General features: G+C 41.4%; 1 protein-coding gene across 2 annotated transcripts in view; it reads left to right on the forward strand.

The window, feature by feature from the left end:
• LOC134345870 (kelch domain-containing protein 1) overlaps positions 1-22,447 on the forward strand; it is a 122,118-nt gene that overhangs the window by 31,242 nt on the left and 68,429 nt on the right. For both annotated transcript variants that reach the window (XM_063047195.1, XM_063047187.1), the window contains exon 2: positions 16,076-16,146. Coding sequence is in view for 1 of the 2 variants with exons in the window: in XM_063047187.1 (XP_062903257.1) it covers positions 16,076-16,146 (71 nt within the window). In the remaining variant the exon portion in view is untranslated. The remainder of the gene's footprint in view (positions 1-16,075; positions 16,147-22,447) is intronic.

Below are 22,447 nucleotides of genomic sequence, written 5' to 3' on the forward strand. Positions count from 1 at the left end.
ACATCTCTAGTTTTAGTACTAAAATTCGACTGGTAGACCTGAAATGCCCAGGAGGTACAAAGCACTTTTGCTGCTGTTTTCTTAATGTGCGTTTCTTGGGGAAAACAAATATCAGCTTTGAGTGTTCGAAGATGTGCATACACCTTCCCTCTCTTCAGTGGACTATTCATCCCCCGTACATTCCAGCTGACAAGTTTATTCTCACCAATGCTGTGCATATGTGACTTAGATGTCATATCTGCTGCTTAACAAAAAAAAAATGCTGTATGGTCGTGGCATAACACAAACTGTAACTCGAACAAATAGATGTGCTGTAACAACCCCTTGAGAAACACAAAAAACCCTCCCAAAAATAAAAACACACCAGGAGTAGTACTTCCGTACCTTTAACCTAGAGTCAAAGCTATATCCAAGAGCCAACACATGGCCCGGAATAGCGAGTTAACTACCCATTACTCACTAAACACAGGAGAAACACCTCTTCACAAATCCACTATGAAATATAAAAATAAACAATAACAATCAGTCCTCGCCCACATCTTAGTGTGAGCTTATTTTTCAGTTCCTCATGCGCTGAACATAACAAACAGTCTCCAGATGAAGCCACTATCGACCAACGACGAATCCAGTAACCCAGCGTTAATCCGCTTTTAGGTTGATACAGTGTCCGAATGCCAACCTTTAACTTCTCGGCTCAGGAACTCCTCCACTACGGCTGCAGTGCTGAATGTACTGGTGGTATTGTTAACTGTAACCACAAACCTCACCGGATACCAGAATCCACACCTAATTTTCCTGGCTTTGCATTTCTCCTTAATGTGCTGAAAATCCTGCCGTTTCCTCATGGTAGCCGAGGTTAAGTCCGGGTAAATGAACACTGGATGCCTGTCATATAGCGGTGGAGCTCTCTCCCTGGACACCCGTAGCACCAGCTCTTTAACCTGGTAGTGGTGTAGCCTTGCAATAATAGCTCTTGGTCTACTATTTTTAGCAGGTGCTAGGCTCCGGTGGGCATGGTCCACTTCAATCGGCTGGTGGAAATGTTCTTCCCCCAGCAACTTCGGAAGCAACGTGGCTACAAATTCCATCGGCTTATTGTTTCGGCTTTCTCCTGAACCCCAATACTGTAATGCGAATTTTTTGACGGCAAGACCGAGCTTCAAGGTCATCCACTTTAGCCTGTAGCTGTGTGTTTTGGGATATTAGGCCATCAAGCCACCTCTCCAACTCTTCGATTCGCCTCTCATACGATTCTGCGGCATCCTCCATTAAAGAAACACGCTTACTGACTTCGGTTAGAGCCACTGTTAGGTTCATGATTGACTTATTATGCTCTGCATGTCTCCCGTTTACCAAACTGTACAGTTTGTTTACCACCACAAAGACTTCTTCAATGGTAGTTGGGCCCAGGGCGCTAGCAGCATTAGCTTTAGCTTCTCCTGAGCCCGCTAGCTTCGCGGAACCCTCACCAGAATCTTCTTTTCCTGTGCCCTTTTCTTGTTTCTTCCCTGTACCTGGCTTTGTCATTTCATTCAGCCCGTTACAGCTCACTTAAGTCACTTAAAAAATAAGAATTAACTGCTATTTGAGTGAGGCAAAAGGTGAAGGTAGGTGCAGCTCCTGAGACACACGTCTACTCCATACCAAGACCCCACGTGACCGCCCCCCCCACAATCCATTCTTGCATGGTGGAAAAAAGGCCCACCCTCTACCTCAGACTCGTGTCCAGCATGGTTACTCATAGAGCAAATGCTTTGTAAGAAGACTTCCTTACCAGGTCTCCTTAATAGCCCCACTGCAGTTAATAAGTCACATTTTAGTAACAGCTTTGTGGTTAATAAGAATTTGGAAGCAGATTCAACTACACATTAAGGCCCCAAACACTTATATTGACACTCCGATTTGTGACAATCATTCCTTTTTGCCTGACCAGATTGATACTGTTTTTTCTATCTGGAAACAGAGAGGCATCTGTAGTGTAGGTGACCTATATATTAATGGAAACTTTGCCTCACTTGCGCAGTTACAAGCAGTTTACAGTACCCCTCCATCTGTTTTTTTTTAGATATTTAAAAATTTGAAATTATGTTAGGAAATATATACCTAACTTCAAAGTTTTAGACAAACATGAGTCCTTGGAGGCAATAAATAAATCTGATCCTGTTACTCGTAGTGCGGTATCCTATTTTTATCAGATCCTACGTAATGGAGCTCTGGTGAACACTGCAGGTTTTAAACAGGCATGGGTGGATGAATTAGGTATAGAACTGATAGAGGAGGTCTGGGATGAGTGTTTAAAGAGTATACATGATTGTTCGGTCAATGTCAGACACAGACTTATGCAGTTTAAAACAATACATAGACATAAATATTCCAAAGGAAAGTTGCCCTGATATTTCACTAGTTTGTAATAGATGTAAATCTGTGAACAGTAACTTGTCACATTCATTCCAGTCATGTTGTAAGCTTTATGCATACTGGAAAAGTATTTTTCACTGTTTCTGAGGCTTTTGGGAAGCGGTGGGAACCAGACCCGCTCATAGCCATCCCTGGAGAAACAAGCTCCCTATCTTCAGCCAATAAGTATGAAAAAATGGCTGTATTGTTTGGAACGGTGATTGCTAAGAAGTTAATCCTGCAAATGTGGAAAATGGACTCTGTGCCTACATACGATCTGTGGCTGAGAAAACTGGCAAATACTTTAAATTTGGAGAGACTGAGACTATATAATGAGGACAGAGGAGACATCTTTGAAAGGATATGGGGCCCTGTATTGGACTTTCTCACGGGGTGAGGACTGAGGTTTTTTGGTAAGATGCACCTCTGCTGTGTATGTTTACTTTTGCCTTTATATTTTTCTCCCTTTTGCTGCTCAATATTTAATTAGATTTTGTTATGGTTGTGGTTTTTGTGAATGTATTGTATTTTTTGTGTTTTTTTTGCTTGTTTGTAATAAATTTAAAAAAAAATTAGTTAAGACCAAAGTTTGGGCCCTTGAGGACAGAAATGGGTGAATTTATTATGGGGAACAAGGAAATGGCAGACGAGTTGAACGGGTACTTTGGATCTGTCTTCACTAGGGAAGACACAAACAATCTTCCAGATGTAATAGTGGCCAGAGGACCTAGGGTAACGGAGGAACTGAAGGAAATTCACATTAGGCAGAAAATGGTGTTGATGGGATCTGAGGCTGATAAATCCCCAGCGCCTGATAGTCTGCACCCCAGGGTACTTAAGGAGGTGGCTCTAGAAATTGTGGACACATTGGTAATCATTTTCCAATGTTCTGTAGATTCAGGATCACTTCCTGAGGATCGGAGGGTAGCTAATGTTATCCCACTTTTTAAGAAAGGAGGGAGAGAGAAAACAGGGAATTATAGACCAGTTAACCTGACATCAGTGCTGGGGAAGATGCTGGAATCAATTATAAAAGATGAAATAGCGGCACATTTGGATAGCAGTAACAGGATCGGTCTGAGTCAGCATGGATTTACGAAGGGGAAATCATGTTTGACTAATCATCTGGAATTTTTTGAGGATGTAACTATGCAAATGGACAAGGGAGAGCCAGTGGGTGTAGTGTACCTGGACTTTCAGAAAACCTTTGATAAGGTCCCACAAAGGAGATTAGTTGGCAAAATTAGAGCACATGGTATTGGGGGTAGGGTACTGACATGGATAGAAAATTGGTTGGCAGACAGGAAACAGAGAGTAGGGATTAACGGGTCCCTTTCAGAATGGCAGGTAGTGGGGTACCGCAAGGGTCGGTGCTGGGACTGCAGCTATTTACAATATACATTAATGATTTAGATAAAGGGATTAAAAGTAACATTAGCAAATTTGCAGATGACACAAAGCTGGGTGACAGTGTGAAATGTGAGGAGGATGTTATGAGAATGCAGGGTGACTTGGACAGGTTGGGTGAGTGGGCAGATGCATGGCAAATGCAGTTTAATGTGGATAAATATGAGGTTATCCACTTTGGTGGCAAGAACAGGAAGGAAGATTACTATTTGAATGGTGTTAAGTTAGGAAAAGGGTAAGTACAATGAGATCTAGGTGCCCTTGTTCATCAGTCACTGAAAGTAAGCATGCAGGTACAGCAGGCAGTGAAGAAAGCTAATGGCATTTTGGCCTTCATAACAAGGAGAGTTGAGTATAGGAGCAAAGAGGTCTTTCTGCAGTTGTACAGGGCCTGGTGAGACCACACCTGGAGTATTGTGTGCAGTTTTGGTCTCCAAATTTGAGGAAGGATATTCTTGCTATTGAGGGAGTGCAGCGTATATTCACAAGGTTAATTCCCGGGATGGCGGGACTGTCATATGTTGAAAGATTGGAGCGACTGGGCTTGTATACACTGGAATTTAGAAGGATGAGAGGGGATCTGATTGAAACATAAAAGATTATTAAGGGATTGGACACGCAAGAGGCAGGAAACATGTTCCCAATGTTGGGGGAGTCCAGAACCAGAGGCCACAGTTTAAGAATAAGGGGTGGGCCATTTAGAACGGAGTTGAGGAAAAATTTTTTCACGCAGAGAGTTGTGAATCTGTGGAATGCTCCGCCTCAGAAGGCAGTGGAGGCCAATTCTCTTGATGCTTTCAAGAACGAGTTAGATAGAGCTCTTAAAGATAGTGGAGTCAAGGGATATGGGGAGAAGGCAGGAACGGGGTGCTGATTGTGGATGATCAGCCATGATCATAGTGAATGGCAGTGCTGGCTCGAAGGGCTGAATGGACCTCCTGCACCTATTGTCTATTGTAGGAAAGGTGAGGAGGTCCTGGAGAGAGATTTTAAGCAGCTAGGAAGAAAGCTGGAAACCAGGACCACCAGGGCAGTAATCTCTGGATTGCTGCCACATGTCATGAGAGTAAGAATAGGAACATCTGGCAGATAAACATGTGGCTGAAGAACTTATGCAGGGGACAGGGGTTCAGATTTCTGGATCACTGGGATCTCTTCTGGGGAAGGTACAACCTGTATATATTTTTTAAAAAAGGGATGGGTTACATCCCTGGACCAATATCCTTGTGGACAGGTTTGGTCGAGCTGTTCAGGAAGGTTTAAACTTATTTGTCAGGGGCATGGAAATCGGAGGGATAGGGCTGAGGATGAGGCAATATTGTAGTCAGCGGGATGAGTTGCAATGAAAAAGGGGGTCAAAATCAAAAAGGATTGTGCTGATTTTACCTTAACTCCTGAATAAGCCATTATCTATATCTTTCACTGTCGACTTCACCGCTCAACTGTTCGCTTAGCTCCAAAGATTCAGTTCTTTATATGGTAAATTATAATATCATTATTCAGGGAGTAACTGTTGTTGGCTACTCCCAATATGGGCATGCTTTCATTTAAAGTGATGCCTTCTGGGGCAGTTGTAGCACAGCATTGGGATCCTGACATAAAGTCACCTTTTTAATTATTTTGAAATATTTCCCAGCTCTGCTCATTCCTGATCATTCTCCCTCTAATATCACTCTATCACTCTTCCTCTAATCCCCATCCTCTTGTCATCAGGAAAAATAACAGTATACAATGCATTTAAAAAGTATTCACACCACTCCACACCTGGAGGTTTTCATGTTTTATCGTTTTACAACATTGAATCACAGTGGATTTAATTTGACTTTTTTTGACACTGATCAACAGAAAAAAGACTCTTGTGTCAAAGGGAAAAACAAATCTCTACAAAGTGATCTAAATTTTTTTACAAGTATAAAACAGAAAATAATTGATTACATAAGTATTCACTCCTTTAATATGACACACCAAATCATCACTGGTGCAGCCAATTAGTTTCAGAAGTCACATAATTAGTTAAATGGAGATCACCTGTGTAGAGTCAGGGTAATTCCAATAGATTGTAGTAAAAATACACCTGTGGTGGGAGGGTCCAACTGCTGCTAAGTCAGTATCCTGGCAGAAACTACACCACAAAGACAAAAGAACACTCCAAGCAACTCTACAAAAAAGGTTATTGAAAAGCACAAGTCAGGAGATGGATACAAGAAAATTTGCAAGTCACTAAATATCCCTTGGGCTACAGTTAAGTAAATCATCAAGACATGGAAAGAATATGGCACCTAGAGCAGGCCATCCTTGAAAATTGAGTCACTGTGTAAGAAGGAGACGAGTGAGGGAGGCCACCAAGAGACCTATGTCAACTCCGGAGGAGTTACAAGCTTCAGTGGCTGAGATGGGAGAGACTGCACATACAACAACTGTTGCCCAGGTGCTTCACCAGTCGCAGCTTTATGGGAGAGTGGCAAAGAGAAAGCTACTGTTGGGAGAAAAAAAACTCATGAAATCTTGGCTAGAGTTTGCCAGAAGGCATCTGGGAGACTCTGAAGTCAGCTGGAAGAAGATTCTATGGTCTGCCGAAACCAGAATTGAGCTTTCTGCCCAACAGTCTAAATGCTATGTTTGGCGTAAGCCGAACATTGCATATGATCAAAAAAACATAATCTGTACTGTGAAGCACAGTGGTGGCTGCATCATGCTGTAGTGGTGCTTCACTGCAGCAGGCCCTGGAAGGCTTGTGAAGGTAGAAGGTAAAATGAATGCAGTAAAATACAAGGAAATCATGAAGGAAAATCTGTTGCAGTCTGCAAGTGAACTGCGATTTGGGAGAAGGTTTGTTTTCCTGCAAGACAGTGACCCCAAGCATAAAGCCAATGCTACACAGCACCAAGCACAAAGCTTAAGAACAACAAAGTTAATGTCCTGGAGTGGCCAAGTGGCTGGACTTCAAGAGGACTGTTCACTCATGATGCACATGCAATCTGATTGAGTTTGAGCATTTTTGTAAAGAAGAATGGGGAGAAATTGCAGTGTCCAGCTGTGCAAAACTGATGGGGACCTGCCCACACAGACTCGGGGCTGTGTAATTGCTGCCAAAGGTGTGTCTACTAGATACTAACTTGATGTGGGTGAGTAATTAGGCAATGAATTATTTTGTGTTTAATAGTTGTAATAGGTTTAGACTAATATGTAGAAATTTATTTTCACTTTGACACAGAAGTCTTTTCTGTTGATCAGTGTCAAAAAAAGCCAAATTAAATCCACGGTGATTCAATGCTGCAGAACAATAAAACACGATAACTTCCAAAGGTGGGGGGGAATGAATACTTTTTATAGACACTATGCTTCACACATAATGGATTCATTGCCTAATAGATTTAAAGGGCTCAGTTACATCCACTTGATGTGCCAGCTAAAGAGTGTTCATCTCAGACAAAATTTCTCAGAAAAAAAAATATTTTATGCAACAGAGTTGGTGTATAACTAGCAGCAATTTTTCATTTGTAAAATTGCTGTGATAGTAGCATAATGTGTTTGCATTGAACATTACAATGCAGTACAGGGCCTTCTGCCACAAAGCCATGTTGATTTCTTTTTAACCTACTCGCTTCTACATAACCCTCCATTTTTTCTATTACCTGTGTGCCTATCCTCCCTGTACTTTCCTCCATTCACCTTAAAATTATACCCCTCTTTTTAGCCACTTCCACCGCGAGAAGATTGTTTGGCTATACACCCTGTCTTCCCTCTTATCATCCTGTAATAACTATTGGGTTATTTGGGGTCCGAGTCCATAGGACACTCAAAGCTGCTGCGCAGGTTGACTCTGTGGTTAAGAAGGCATACGGTGAATTGGCCTTCATCAATCATGGAGTTGAGTTTAAGAGCCGAGAGGTAATGTTGCAGCTATATAGGACCCTGGTCAGACCGCACTTATAGAGTACTGTGCTCAGCTCTGGTCGCCTCACTACAAAAAGGACAGGGAAACCATAGAAAGGGTGCAGAGGAGATTTACAAGGATGTTGCCTGGATTGGGGCGCATGCCTTATGAGAACAGATTGAGTGAACTCGGCCTTTTCTCCTTGGAGCGACGCATGATGAGAGGTGACCTGATAGAGGTGTTCAGGATAATGAGAGGCATTGATCATGTGGATAGTCAGAGGTTTTTCCCCAGGGTTGAAATGGCTAGCATGAGAGGGCATAGTTTTAAGGTGCTTGGAAGTAGGTACAGAGAAGATGTTGGGTAAGTTTTTTTTATGCAGAGCGTGGTGAGTGCATGGAATGGGCTGCCGGCGGCAGTGGTGGCAGAAAAGATAAGGTCTTTTAAGAGACTTCTGGATGGGTACATGGAGCTTAGAAAAATAGAGGGCTATAGGTAAAGCCTAGGTAGTTTCAAGGTAGGGACATGTTTGGCCCAGCTTTGTGGGCCGAGAGGCCTGTATTGTGCTGTGGGTTTTCTATGTTTCTACTTCCCATCCTCCTTTGCTCCAAAGAGAAAAGCCCTCGTTTGCTAAATCTATCCCCTCTAGTCTAGACAGCATCCTGGTAAATCTCCTCTGCACCCTCTCTAAAACTTCTACATCCTTCTTAGAATGAAGCAGCCTGAACTGAACACAATACTCCAAGTGTGGTCTAAACAGGGTTTTAAGGAGCTGCAATATTACCTCATGGCTCTTGAACTCAGTCACCTGACTAATGAAGTCCAAATTATCATATGCCTTCTTAACAACCCTATCAGCTTGCATGGGTGCTTTGAGGGGTCTATGGACGTGGACCTCAAGATTCCGCTGTTCCTCCACACTGCCAAGAACCCTGCCATTGACCCTGTATTCTCCCTTCAAATTTGACCAACCAAAATGAATCATTTCACACTTTTTGGGTTGAATTCCTTCGGCTACTTCCCAACCCAGCTCTACATCCAGTCAATGTCCTGTTGCAACCTTTAACAACCCACCACACTACAAAACTCTATCAACCTTCAAGTCATTTGCAAACTTACTAACCTACTCTTCCAGTTCCTCATTCAAGTCATTGATTAAAGATAACAAAGAGTAGGGGTCCAAGAACAGATCCATTCAGAACACCACAGGTCGCCGATCTCAAGGCAGAATACTCTACATCATCTACTACACTCTGCTTTATACAGACCATCTAATTCTGTATCCACAGAGCCAGGTTTTCCTGCATTCCATGCCATCTTTCTTTTTGAATGAGGCTACCATGGGAACCTTATCAAATATCTTACTAAAATCCATATATACCGCATCTACTCCTCTGCCTTCATTAATGTGCTTTGTTGCACTCAGGAAGAATTAAATCAGGCTTGTGAGGCATGACCTGCCACTCACAAAGCTATGCTGACTATCCCTAATCAGACTGCTTTTCTAAATACTTGTAAATCCTGTCTCTAGGAACACTCTCCAATAATTTGTCCACCACTGAATTAAGACTCACGGCTTTATAATTCCCAGGGTTATCCCTTCTTCCTTGAACAAAGGAAATAACATTTACCACCCTAAAATCATCTGGTATTACTCCTTGTGTCACCTTGTGATGGCACAAAGATCATCGTCAGAGGTGCAGCGATCTCTTCCTTTGCTTCCTATAATAAGCTGGAGTACACAGTAATACACAAAATGCTGGAGAAACTCAGCAGGCCAGGCAGCATCTAGTAAAATAGTATAGTCGACATTTCGGGCCGAAACCCTTCCCAGTCCCGTCAAAGGGTTTCGGCCCGAAACATCAACTGTACTTTTTTCACAGATGCTACCTGGCCTGCTGAGTGCCTCCAGTATTTTGTGTATGCGTTGCTTGAATTTCCAGCATCTGCAGATTTTCTTTTGTTTGCGATTGGAGTATACAACATCTTGTTTGGCCCTGGGGACTTATCTAGCTTAATGTTTTAGCTCATCCTCTTTCTTAATGTCAGCACGTTCAAGCATATCGGCCTGTTTTATGCTGTCCTCACAAATGTCATGGTCTCTCTTTGGTGAATACTGAAGCAAAGTATTCCTTAAGGACCTCTCCTACTTCCTCCAACTCCAGGCACATGTTTCCCACACTATCCCTGATCGGTCCTACCCTCATTCTGTTCTTCATATATGTGTAGGTTTTCCTTAATCCTGCTCACCGAGGCCTTCTCATTGTACTTCCTAGCTCTCCTAAGTCCACTATTCGGCTCCTTTCTGCTACCTTGTAACACTCTAGAGCCCTGTCTGATCCTTGCTTCCTAAATCTGAAGTATGCTTCTTTCTTCCTCTTTACTAGATGTTTCACATTTCTTGTCAACCTTGGTTCCTTCACCCTCGTATCCTTTCCCTACCTAAATGGGACAAACCTATCCAGAACCCCTAGCAAATGCTTACTGAATAGCCTCTACATTTCTGTTGTGTCTTGCCCTGAGTGTCCCGATGAAATGCTTTCCCATACCATCTGCCCCAATTCTTCTTCAAGGCTATATTGTAGCTCACTGTCTTCAAAATGCTCTTCCATTAAGGGATTGGACACCTGACCTGCTTCATTGCTTAGCATGTATCCAATATGGCCTCTCCTAGTGTCAGCTCAACTACATATTGTATCAGGAATACTTCCTGAACATGCCTAACAAATTCTGCCTCATCTAAACCTTTTGCATTAAGGAGGTCCAATCAAAATTAGGGAAGTTAAAATCCCTCGTGACAACAAACCTGTTATTTTTGCATCTTTCCAAAATCTGCCTCACTGTCTGTTCCTCGGTGTCTATTGCTATTGGGATTTTATAGAATATTCCCAATAGACTGATTGTTCCCTTCTTGTTTCTAACTTCCACCCACACTGACTCAGTGCAGAATCTCTCCATGATGTCCTCCCTTTCTGCAGTTGAATGCCTTTGAATTGTGGTGAATCTGGAATTCATTGTCACGGATGGTTGTGGAGGCCAATTCATTTGGTATATTTTATATTTAAAGCAGAGGTTGATTGGTTCTTGATTAATACGAGCATCAGAGGTTATGGGGAGAAGTCAGGGGAATGGGTTTCAGAGGGATAATAAATCAGCCTTAATAGAATGGCAGAGCAAACTCTGGCCTAATTCTGCTCCTATGTCTAATGGTCTTAAAAGGTAACACTTTAACAATCATATTTGTCAGGAATTGTTATTTGGCAGTGTATATTTTTAAGTAGCACAAAACCTCCAAAAATAAACTGCCAATGGGACATTGACTGGAGAAGGGTCTCGGCTTGAAACGTCGACTGCACCTCTTCCTAGAGATGCTGCCTGGCCTGCTGCGTTCACCAGCAACTTTTATGTGTGTTGCCTGAATTTCCAGCATCTGCAGAATTCCTGTTGTTTAAGTTTTAAGATCAATATATTTTCTTTCTTGATTTTTATTTGTATTGCCGTTTTGAGCAATAAATAACAAATCAATCGGGTCTAAGCAAATTATAAGACATAGGAGCAGAATTAGGCTATTCAATCCATTGACCCTGCTTTGCCATTCCATCATGGCTGATTTATTATCCCTCTCAAACCCATTCTCCTGCCTTGTCCCCTTAACTTTTGATGCCCTCCTTGATTAACCAAGAACCTATTAACCTCCACTTTAAATATACTGAATGACTTGGCCTCCACAGCAATGATTTACAGAATTAGCACCATCTTGCTAAAGAAATTGCTTCTCATCTCCTTTCTAAATGGATGTCCCTCTATTCTGAGGCTATGCCCTCTTATCCTAGTCACCCACTATTGGAAACATCCTCTCCACATCCACTCCTATCTAGGCCTTTCAATGAGATCCCTCCTCATTCTTCTAAACTCCAGTGAGTACAGGCCTAGAGTATATTTATCATGATGGAAATTCCTACTTGAGTAGATTTGCTAATATTAGCATGGCAAATGTAATGTAAAGAGTCAAGACTGGACCAGTGAATACTTAATGGTATTAAGTTTATTTAAAGAAATAGAAATTTCCTTCCATTAGTTTTTTTTTAAGTCCCCTCGCTACCAATAGTTCTTTTGCACCTCTACAAACTTGCATTTCAAATTCCCATATGAGAAGCAGGGAATGCGCATTGTTTAGGAACCCCATTCTATTTCTTCCCAAAATCAAATCCAAATGTGTTATTGGCCTGCCTCCCCCTTTCTAGAAACATCAGGATCATTGTCCCCTATTTGCCCCAGTGGAGGAGAAGGCTTGTGGCTTTTGTCTGAGGAAAATAATGAACGAACGAGAAAGAAGATGCACGCGCAGCAAGCAGCAGTTCAACCGCACCACATTACCCGCCCCCGCCCCCGGGCGACCCGGGCCGGCACGGGCCGGCGAGTCGACTCGCGCGCCGGTTTTCCCTCTGCGATGCTGGCTCATGCTGCTCCACATTGTCGACGTCTGATTGGCCAAGACTCTCAAAGGCCGTCCTTGATTGGCTGCGTGGAGCATTGAGCGCGGGCTGAGGGAAATGCGGCTGCGATGGGTGTGATTGGGCGGTGGGGGGTCCGTCGACAATTGGGCAAGTGCGGTGGTGAAGAAACATCTGGCCTAGCTTAAAATGGCTGGATCCCAGTATTGGTCTCGGAGAATACAGGAAAATCATCACCACGCGGTATTTAGTAACGGATTCCTTTACGTATGGGGAGGTTATGTGGTAAGTATTACTCATTTCGTCCAGTTAAAACTGTACCGGTGTCTTCTTGTGGGTCTGTTCATTTTTTAAAAATGTAACCTACTTTTCAATTGTGCCGTTTATATGTGTGCACCAGTATTGGAGAAGAGCACGTAAAGAATTGCAGGTCGCCGCCTTGTGAAACTTTACATTCGGGAATGGTTTACGGTGTTGCTCATGAAGTCCTCCAGGTCTGCATCCACATCGTTTCTTTGTGGCGTCGATTTGTCTCAGAAAATTAAACCGTTTGATTTACGATGTTGCTTGAAAATGAGAGATCAATTCGACTTGTATAGTTTGAACCGTGTGGTGTCAAAGTTCCATTGCAAAATGTCTTGAAGCAAGTTCATCTGTTGAGTTTGAAGTAAAAGAAAATCACTTACGCGACGTTAAGTAATTGTATAGCGAGGAATCATAAATTTAGTCAAGGTTCTATAACTTGGGTCAGTACTAAATCATGAAAGAGCGCATTTTATTTCTTGCCAGACATAGAATTGGGTAATAAATTTGTCTATTTAAAGATGTTACTGTATTCATGTGTTAATGTAATTAAAACAGTTGAATCTGTTTGTGATGTCATGAAAGGGAGCTTGTTATAGCAAACTGGTTAATATAAATATGAAAACTTTTTTTTCATACAAATATAGCAGTTCCTATATTGTAAAGTAATAATAAAAGAATTGACTTTCACGTCTTCAGCCCTAAGTTTCAGAACGGCCTCCGATGAGAGCAAACAGATTATAAAATTTATACTTGTTTAATTTGAGTTAATATTGGTTTAACCATGTTGTAGAGAATCAATAAATGGTTTTTACCCATCAATTTGAGTGCTTATCCTTGTTGATAATGTTTTATATGTGAATAAAAGACCGAAATGTTGACATGCTTGTTACCTACCTTGTGGATTATTTTGCTTTTCCGTTCATGTCAGCATAGGTTTGCCCGCCCTTCAGGATTTTCCTTTAGATCTAGAAGTTAATAATCTGGGCATTACTACAAGCAACTTTAAGCAATATTCTGAAAGCTGAAACGAAAGTGGGAAAGTGGTTATTTGGATTAGGCCGTTCTGGGAATTAACAGTATAAGAACATAAATAATAGCCACTTTAAATTATTTGACCCAAGCGATCATGTTTCATCTTTCCTTAGTTTGATCCCCGTGCATGCAGATTTTTTAAAAAAACTTGAGCCTCAAATTTTGAGACTGTGACCCTTGCATCTATTCCATCAAGCCCCTTAGGAATTTTGTCCGTTTTAATACAATCACTTCTGTCCTTCTAAGTTCAACCATGGGCCCAGTTCACTTAATTTCTATGGGGCAAGCCTCTCCAGAAATCAGTCTTCACTAAGTGAACCTTTACTGCATTCTATTTCATTATTTGGGGAATTGCATTCCAAAACTGCAAGGTAATGTTGCAGCTGTATAAAACCACACTTATAATATTGTGTTCACTTCTGGTTGCCTCATTATAAGAAGGTTATGGAAGCTTGGAGAAGCTGCAGAGGAGACTTACCAGGATGCTGTCTAGACGAGAGGGTATATTTTATGACGATAGGTTGAGTGAGTTAGGACTTTTCTCTTTGGAGCAAAGGAGGATGAAAGATGACCTGATAGTGATATACAAGATGAGAAGAGGCATAGATGGAGCGATAGGCCAGAGATTTATTTTACGGGGGGGGGGGGGGTGATGGTAAAGGCAGATACATTTAGGGACATTTAAGAAACTCTTAGATAGCTCATTTTTTCTATCATCCATGGGCCTATGTAGGAGGGAAGGATTACATTGATCTTAGAGTAGGTTAAAAGGTCAGCACAACATTGTGATACAAGTGGCCTGTAGTGTGCTGTGATGCTCTATGAATAGAGATCAGTCATTTCAGTGTTCTCAACAGGGCCCTGTATAATTACACCAAGTCTGTGGGTGACAGCAGGGCAGCATAGTCATGCAGCTAGTAGTCATTTTCTCACAGTGCCAGTGACCTGAGTTTATTCCTGACCTCCAGTTCAGTATATGTGGATTTTGCAAGTTCTTCCTGTGATTGTGTGGGTTTTCTCCTACATTTCAAAGGTGTGTAGGTTAGATTAATTGGTGACTATAAATCGCCTCTAGTGTATAGGAATGGGAGCATCAGGAAGGAATATGTAGGAAGAACAAAATCTGGGGAATAAATGTATGGTAATGTAAATAGCATGGACAAGGTGGGTCAAAGGTCCCGTTCCCATTGTTGTATCTATGACTCTTAAGTTCTTGCATTGAAGTCTAATGTACCACTTGCTATTGTGTACAACCCGTATTGTAATGCTGCCTGGTACCAACAAGAAATATGAGTACATTATACTATACTTGGTCCCTTCATCCCAATCATTGATAAAGCCCGTTGAATAGCTGGAGCACAGACATTAATCAATGTGGCACCTGTTGGTTACAACCTTTCAACCTAAAGTTATTCTTACTCTGCAACATCAAATAATTATTCCAAGTAGAATTAAATTAAAACCTTTAAGAATAAAATGGCTGACTTGGAGAGAACGTTAATTTTAAGTTGAGAGTATTCAATAGTTGCCAAAATAAAAATAATTTTCTATCTGCAGCTCTACTTGTACAATATTTAATCTAGCCTAAGGACAGAAGATCTTGCATTTGCATTATTTTTAGGATTTCAGGATTTCCAAAAATTCTTTACAGGCAATGAAGTACTTTTGAATGCCTTAATAAATGATCTAAATGTGGTATAAAAATTCACAGAGCACAGACTCACAAAGAGTTTTCCTTCCAGTTAATTAGAAATTATAGTGTATGACCATCTTGTTTAGCCAAGGAAAATGCTATTGTAACTTAAATCACAATATTGTAAAATGTACTTCAGATTTGAAAGATTTACATCCTGAAGAAAGTTGATGTGGAAAATAATGATATATAGGTATAATTTATGCTAGTAGAAAACTACATAGGCAATCAGCTAAACGTGTGGAATTTTACAATATGGAAGTTTTAATTATGATCAAGTGTGTATTAATTATCCTTAATAGAATGTTTCAGAAAATCTGATAAGTACCTGTTTATTTTGCATCTTTGCCCATCTATCTAAACCAATAGCAATTCTTGAAAAGGATCATCTTGAATATTATACTCTGAAATTTTCATTCCCGTATTTTGTGTAGTACAAAATCAGCAATTAAAATTGAATACAGGTTGAGTACTCCTTATCCAAAATGCTCAGGGACTGAAGTGTTTCGGATTTTGGACTCTGCTGTATAATGAGATAGCTTGGGATTGCCATCATTTTTGACTCTGAATTTATGAATTTACTTGTATTAAGTTTTTAATAAATTTTGAAGAACCACGCTTCACTCTAGTGTCTAGTAGATTAGAACATGATTAACCATTTTGGAGTGAAGAACTGGGTTTAGCAAAGTTACATCAGACCCAACAACGAGCTGATTATCTTTCTGTTTTACTATTTTCACAGTATGCTTTAATGGAAATTTTTAATGTTGCGAGTACATTTTTTGTTTCTCCTTCCCAAATTATTCTTTTGCTTTTTAAAAAAACATTGTTTTTGTTCAATACCAATTTAATAATGAAAGATATAAGTTATCACAGTGATTATAGGAAGGTGTAACTTTTTTATTGCAGACATATGAAAATAATGAAGTTTATTTACCCAATGATGAAATCTGGGTTTATGAAATTGAAAGTGGTGTGTGGTAAGCAACTTCCTCTTACAAACTTTTTTGTATTGCATTGCTTTGAGTGTTTCCCGTAATAGCAGTTAGTCCATTGTTTAATGCAGCAAGTGAATTGTATTAATGTTTCTCATGACTGAAGTAAAGTTGTTTCCTGTCGATAATAACAAACAATGCAAGTATCATGAGCAAGAATTTGTTGCAGAAGCAACAGGATGAATTGTATTTACCGTTATTAATGCATATATTAGAACATCACTGCACACTTCAACATATCCAGAAGTTGTCATCCATTTGTAAATTGTGCGGCTATGTTATTTACACAGAGCAGTGAATGCATGGAACACACTGCCAGGGTGGTTGGTAGAGGCAATTACATTAGGGGTATTTAAGAAACTCCTAGGCACATAATGTTAGAAAAATGGAGGTCTCTGTAGGAAAGAAGGTTTAGATTGATTGTAAAGTCAGCTAAAAGGTCGGCACAATATTGTGGGCTGAAGGCCCTGTGCCTTGCTGTAGTGTTTTATGTTAGATATCTGAAATAAAATCATTTTACATAAATCTTAAATAAAAATAAGGAAATTTTGGCCTTTTCAGATTTCTTGTAAATAAAATGTACAAAATCCTAAGTAGTTGACTGGGTTGACACATCTTTTTTTGCAAAAATGTGAAACTAGCAGTCACTTTCACCAGATTTAGGCCTGTTTTTAGATAGATAAGACTTTTATTTGAGTGTTGTTGAGTCTTTGGAATTCTTTGTTAAAAGCTAGTGAAGTCAAAATATTTTTTGAAGGAAATCCTTGCTAAACATAGAGGTAAAAGGAGTAAGAAAGAGGGAATATGTCAGAATTAGATCAGTCATTTTCTTATTGACAATAACAGCAGACATAAGGGAGTGAATGGTAAGCGATTTGTTTTATCATGTCAAGATGGTGATGGTAATGAACATCATTTGATGTTTAAATGATGATGGATGGCGTTTACTATATTAAAGACAAATAATCTTACCATTCCTGCTACAGATGAATGGGCCTTGTGAACTAGTTAACTGGACATCCAATGGAATTGTTGCTGATGAGCAGATCTATGTTCTGTTTACTCTTTGCACAATATTGTTTGATGACGGGGGGGGAAAAGTGGAAGAAATAATCTTGGATGAGTAGTGCAGCCATTCAGGCTTTTTAAGTTGTCACAATTGTAAGATTGGCCATAGGAAATCTGAGGGTTCTAAAAAGTATTCAGATAGGTAAGATCAAAAGCAATATAAGATTACATTTATCTTCAGCATTACTTCCAAGGATAACAATAATGAGACTTTTGGCTACTCTAAAGCTTGGAGAAGTTTTCTTATCCCTCAGCATGAACTTGCATAAAGGTATCTTTGATGCTAAACACTTGCTTCAGTGTCCGCCTTCCTTGATAATTCACTTAAGCTCTACTTTGGAAAGGTTTCATTCTCATGTAGTCTGTACTGCAGTGATACTAATATATGCATGTTTGCTCACTTCTTTGAAGCATTCAGATCAGTCATGCTGCCCTTGAAGATTTCAGAACCTTTAAAAAAACAATAAAAATATATTTTTTGATAAAGAGAGCATAGAATAAAGGAGGTTTGTGCTGTTCATAACAAATGTATCAAATGTACAATTCACATCTATAAAAGAGATGCACCCATTGTACAGTCATGTTTTAGTTGCCTCCCTGCCCCGACCCACTCCTCCCAATCTCCATCTCCAAGCCATCATTGCATTAGCAAAAAGGGTTAAACAGAACCTTTGTCCCCACAGAGCTGCACTGGTATAGAGAAGGTGTATTTTCCTAACACATAGACTGTTGTATGTTTACAAGTCTGGGTCCGTAGAATTTTACCGGGAAATGCTGGAGGTCAGGGATTTACGTGCGGAGGAAAGGAAGAAAGGATGGACCTTTAGTTTGGCTGGGAATTCTGAAAATATTCAAGAAAGGGTCCCCACACCTTTTGGAACTTTATGTCCGAGTTGAGAATTGAATAATGAATCTTCTCTGGGTATAGACCGGACATGATGTCCCTGAACCACTGTGGGTGGGTGGGGCAGCATCCCTCCACCTGAGCAAGACTGCGCACCTGGCCAAAAGAGAGGCAAAAGACAGCGTGCTACGTTTGGTGGGACTTAGGTGCGTGTCCCCCTCTCCGGAGGTGCCAAAAAGAGCAATCAAAGGGTTAGGTTCCAAATTATAATAGAGTTTGGAAAACATCATTCCAGTAGTTTTCCAAGCTAGGGCTTGTCCAGTGCATGTGAATAAGGGAAGCCTTGCCCCTTTTGCATTTGTCGCAGCAGGGATTAACATCTGGGTAAATGTGAGATAATTTAGTTTTAGACGTATGGGTCTTGTGTACAACCTTGAACTGTAACAAGCAGTGGCAGGCACATAAAGAGGTTGAGTTAACTAACTTGAGAACTGAATCCCAAACATTGCCTGACAGTGAGAAATTTGAATCTTGCTCCCAGGCAGTTTTAATTTTGTCAAGGGGGGGGCTCATCTCAGGACAGCTAACTTGTCGCAAATGGTAGATATTAGACCTTTGCGCAATGGATTCATGCAGAGAAACATATTAAAGACATTTATGTCAGGTGCCTCAGGGAAGTTTGATATCAAAGGGCTGAGAAAACATCTGATTTGCAGATATCTGAAGAAATGAGTGTTGAGTAGGTTAAACTTTGCAGACAGTTGTTCAAATGATACAAAGCAGTTGTCTATAAAAAGATCTTTAAAGCGCCTGATGCCCTTTCTGTACCAGTCTTGAAATGTTGGATCATGTATAGAAGGCTGGAAGAGATGACTATATAGAATAGGACTTGAAAGAGAGAAGCCATGGAGACCACTATGCTTCCTGAACTGCGCCCATACTCTCAGGGTGTGCCTGATAACAGGATTAACAATTGGTTTAGGCATAATAAAAGGGATTGCAGATCCAAGAAGTGCAGAGATGGAGAAATTCATAATGGAGTTCAGCTCCTTTGCCACCCATATTGGGCAGTCAGATTGGTTGTAAAAATGAGACCAAAAGATGAGACAGCGTACGTTAGCTGCCCAGTAATATAACCGGAGATTGGGCAAAGCCGTGCCCCCAACACTTTTAGATTTTTGAAGATGGACTTTATTCAGTCGGGGACGCTTGCCTGTCCATAAGTAGAATGATATGACTGAGTCAAAGAAGGCTTTAGGAATAAAAGTTGGTATGGATTGAAAAAGGTACAGGAATTTAGGAAGGATGTTCATTTTGACAACATTAATTCGGCCCATCAGGGACATGGACAGAGGTGACCACTGTGCAAGGCTCTGTTTTGTATGATTTAACAGATTAATGAAATTTTCTCCAAAGAGACGCCTATGTTTCCTTGTTACTGTGATGCCAAGGTAAGTAAATTGGTTATTCACTACCTTAAAGGGAGGTTATGGAACTCTGACGCTTGTGCTTCTCCATTTATAGGAAAAAGTTCACTCTTGTGTAAATTAAGTTTGTATCCTGAAAATTGGCTAAATTTGTTCAGGAGTGAGAACATGGGGGGTAAAGAGGTTGATCGGGTTTGATATAAAAAGCAAAAGATCGTCAGCATAAAGGGAGACTTCGTGCTCAACTCCCTCCCTCCAAATCCCCATCGGATACGCACAACTGCGGAACACAATCGCCAGTGGCTCTGGCCAGATCGAAAAGTAAAGAGCTTAAAAGGGTACTCTTGGCGGGTTCCATGTTTGAGGTTGAAAGGTTGGGATTGCTGAGAGTTGATCAAAACAGAGGCGGTGGGATGCGAATATAACAAATGATAAAACTTGGTCCAAAATCAAATTTTTCTAAAACAGCAAAGAGGTAATTCCATTCCACGTGGTCGAATACTTTCTCTGCGTCTAAGGCGATGACACATTCAGAGATCCCAGCTGAAGGTGAATATAAAATACTTAATAGACAGTGTATGTTTAAAAAAAAAAGGAGAGGCGGTTTTTGACAAAACCAGTTTGGTCTTTGAAATAATTCAGGGCAGGATGTTCTCCAGTCTACGGGCCAAAACTTTAGCTAAGGATTTGACATCGACATTTAACAGAGAGATTGGCCTGTATGAGGAGCACTCTGTTGGATCTTTGCCTCTCTTCACTAAAAGAATGATGCATGCCTCATTAAATGATGCTGGCAGTTTACCTTGTTTAAACGAATCAGATAGAACCAAGGTTAGTTGAGGTAAGAGCAGTGACGAAAATGATTTAAAGAATTCTACAGGGAACCCGTTGGGTCCTGGAGATTTACCAGTCTGCTGTAACGAAATGGCTGAGGATATTTCCTCTAATGATATTGGCTCATTCAGTCTCATTTTGAGATCAGGAGAAAGTGTGGGGATATTTAAGCTGTTTAAAAAATTCTCGACTGAAATGTTGTCATTTGCGGATTCAGAAGTGTAAAGTCAGGAGTAAAATTCCTGAATGTAACTTTGGCGAGAGCAGGAGTTCGGCACGAACTAGAACGGCCGAGATGGCCTGTTTCCGTGCTGTAATTGTTATATGGTTATATAATGTGTCATTGATTTCAGAATGATTTGAGGTGATGCTTCCATTTTCCATTCAAATTTTTGTGATGTGTTGTTTGGCTTTGAGGCCTCTTAATTGGTTGGCTAAAAATTTACCAGATTTGTCACCATGGATATAGAACTGGCTGTTGCTCGGCGTTCAATTGGGTGAGTGGAAATAAGAACAAATGTAGTTAGGAGTTCCACTCGTTTTTTTGTACAGCTCCGGAGTGTGCACGTGTGCCAGTTGTGCATGCAGCCGGTTACACTTGCTCAAGCGATCAATGCCCACTGGTTTATTGAACAGAGCAGCGGACATCCCTGCTGAAATCTGGAGGAAAACACACAGAGGATGCAGAGGGGGATCAAAAAGGCGAGGGAAGAGGACCGGGTCGAGACAACAGAGGCTTATGGAGAAGAGAAGTTATAAGCCGTGTCTCCCCTCTCTCATCATGGGAAATGTGAGATCGCTAGGGAATAAAATGGACGAACTGACTGCGCTTGTCAGGAGTCAGAGAACATTTCGGGAGAGCAGTGTCATGTGCTTCACTGAGATGTGGCTGCACGAAGGCATACTCGATCAAAGCGTTTCCATAGAGGGCTTCCAGACCGTTTGAGCTGACCGGAATTGCACTGAGAGCGGTAAGCGCAAAGGAGGGGTGCTGGCGGTTCTGGTAAATAACAGATGGTACAATCCTGGGCATATTACGATCAAGGAACGTGTCTGTAGCCCGGATATTGAACTTTTTGCTGTTGGACTCCGGCCATATTATTTGCCAAGGGAAATCTCGCGTGCAATTGTGGTTGTTGTGTACATCCCTCCCTCTGCCAACCCGACGTCGGCGTGTAACATCATTTACACCGTCATAGCCAGATTACAAACCCAGCACCTGAGTGCCCTCATTACCATCTTGGGTGACTTCAACCAGGTTACCATGGCTAGAACACTGCCCAACTTCTCGCAGTATGTGAGCTGTACAACCAGAGGGGAGAGGACTCTGGATTTGATGTACGCTGACGTTAAGGATGCATACAGCTCTTCTCTCCTCCCCCCACTGGGAAGGTCAGATCACAACCTGGTGCATCTAAAACCCTGCTATGTGCCTCTGGTGAAGAGTAAACCTGCAACCTCGAGGACAGTGAGGAAATGGTCAGAGGAGGCTTATGGGACGCTCCAGGGTTGTCTTGAGGTGACAGACTGGCAAGCACTCTGTGAGCCACATGGAGAGGATATTGATGGGCTCACAGAATGCATCACTGATTACATTAACTTCAGTGTGGACTGCAATGTTCTGACAAGAACTGTCCTTTGTTATTCAAGTAACAAGCCATGGGTGACAAAGGACATTAAGGACATCCTGAACGCTAAAAAGAGGGCATTTAGAGATGGAAATAGGGAGGAGCTGAGGGCAATACAGAGGGACCTGAAAGCCAGGATCAGGGAGGCTAAAGACAGGTACAGGAGGAAGCTTGAGTGGAAACTCCAGCAGAACAGCATGAGAGAAGTCTGGAGGGTGATGAGGACTTTCACTGGGTTTCAGCAAACTAGCAACAGAGGAGCTGAAGGCAGTGTGGACAGGGCCAACGAACTTAACCTGTTCTTTAACAGATTTGACATTGGGACCCCTGCCTATCCCCACATGAGCCATCTGTTGTCGGCCCCCAACCAACACATATTCCACTCTCCCCTCCTACCCCTCCTCACAGTCCCCCACCCTGCTCTCATGACTATACCCCTTTCCCACACAAAACCACCATGGTGGGCTTCACGGCTGAACAGGTGA

This window comes from Mobula hypostoma, chromosome 1 (genome assembly GCF_963921235.1).
Source record: "Mobula hypostoma chromosome 1, sMobHyp1.1, whole genome shotgun sequence".
In the NCBI taxonomy this organism is placed as follows: domain Eukaryota; kingdom Metazoa; phylum Chordata; class Chondrichthyes; order Myliobatiformes; family Myliobatidae; genus Mobula; species Mobula hypostoma.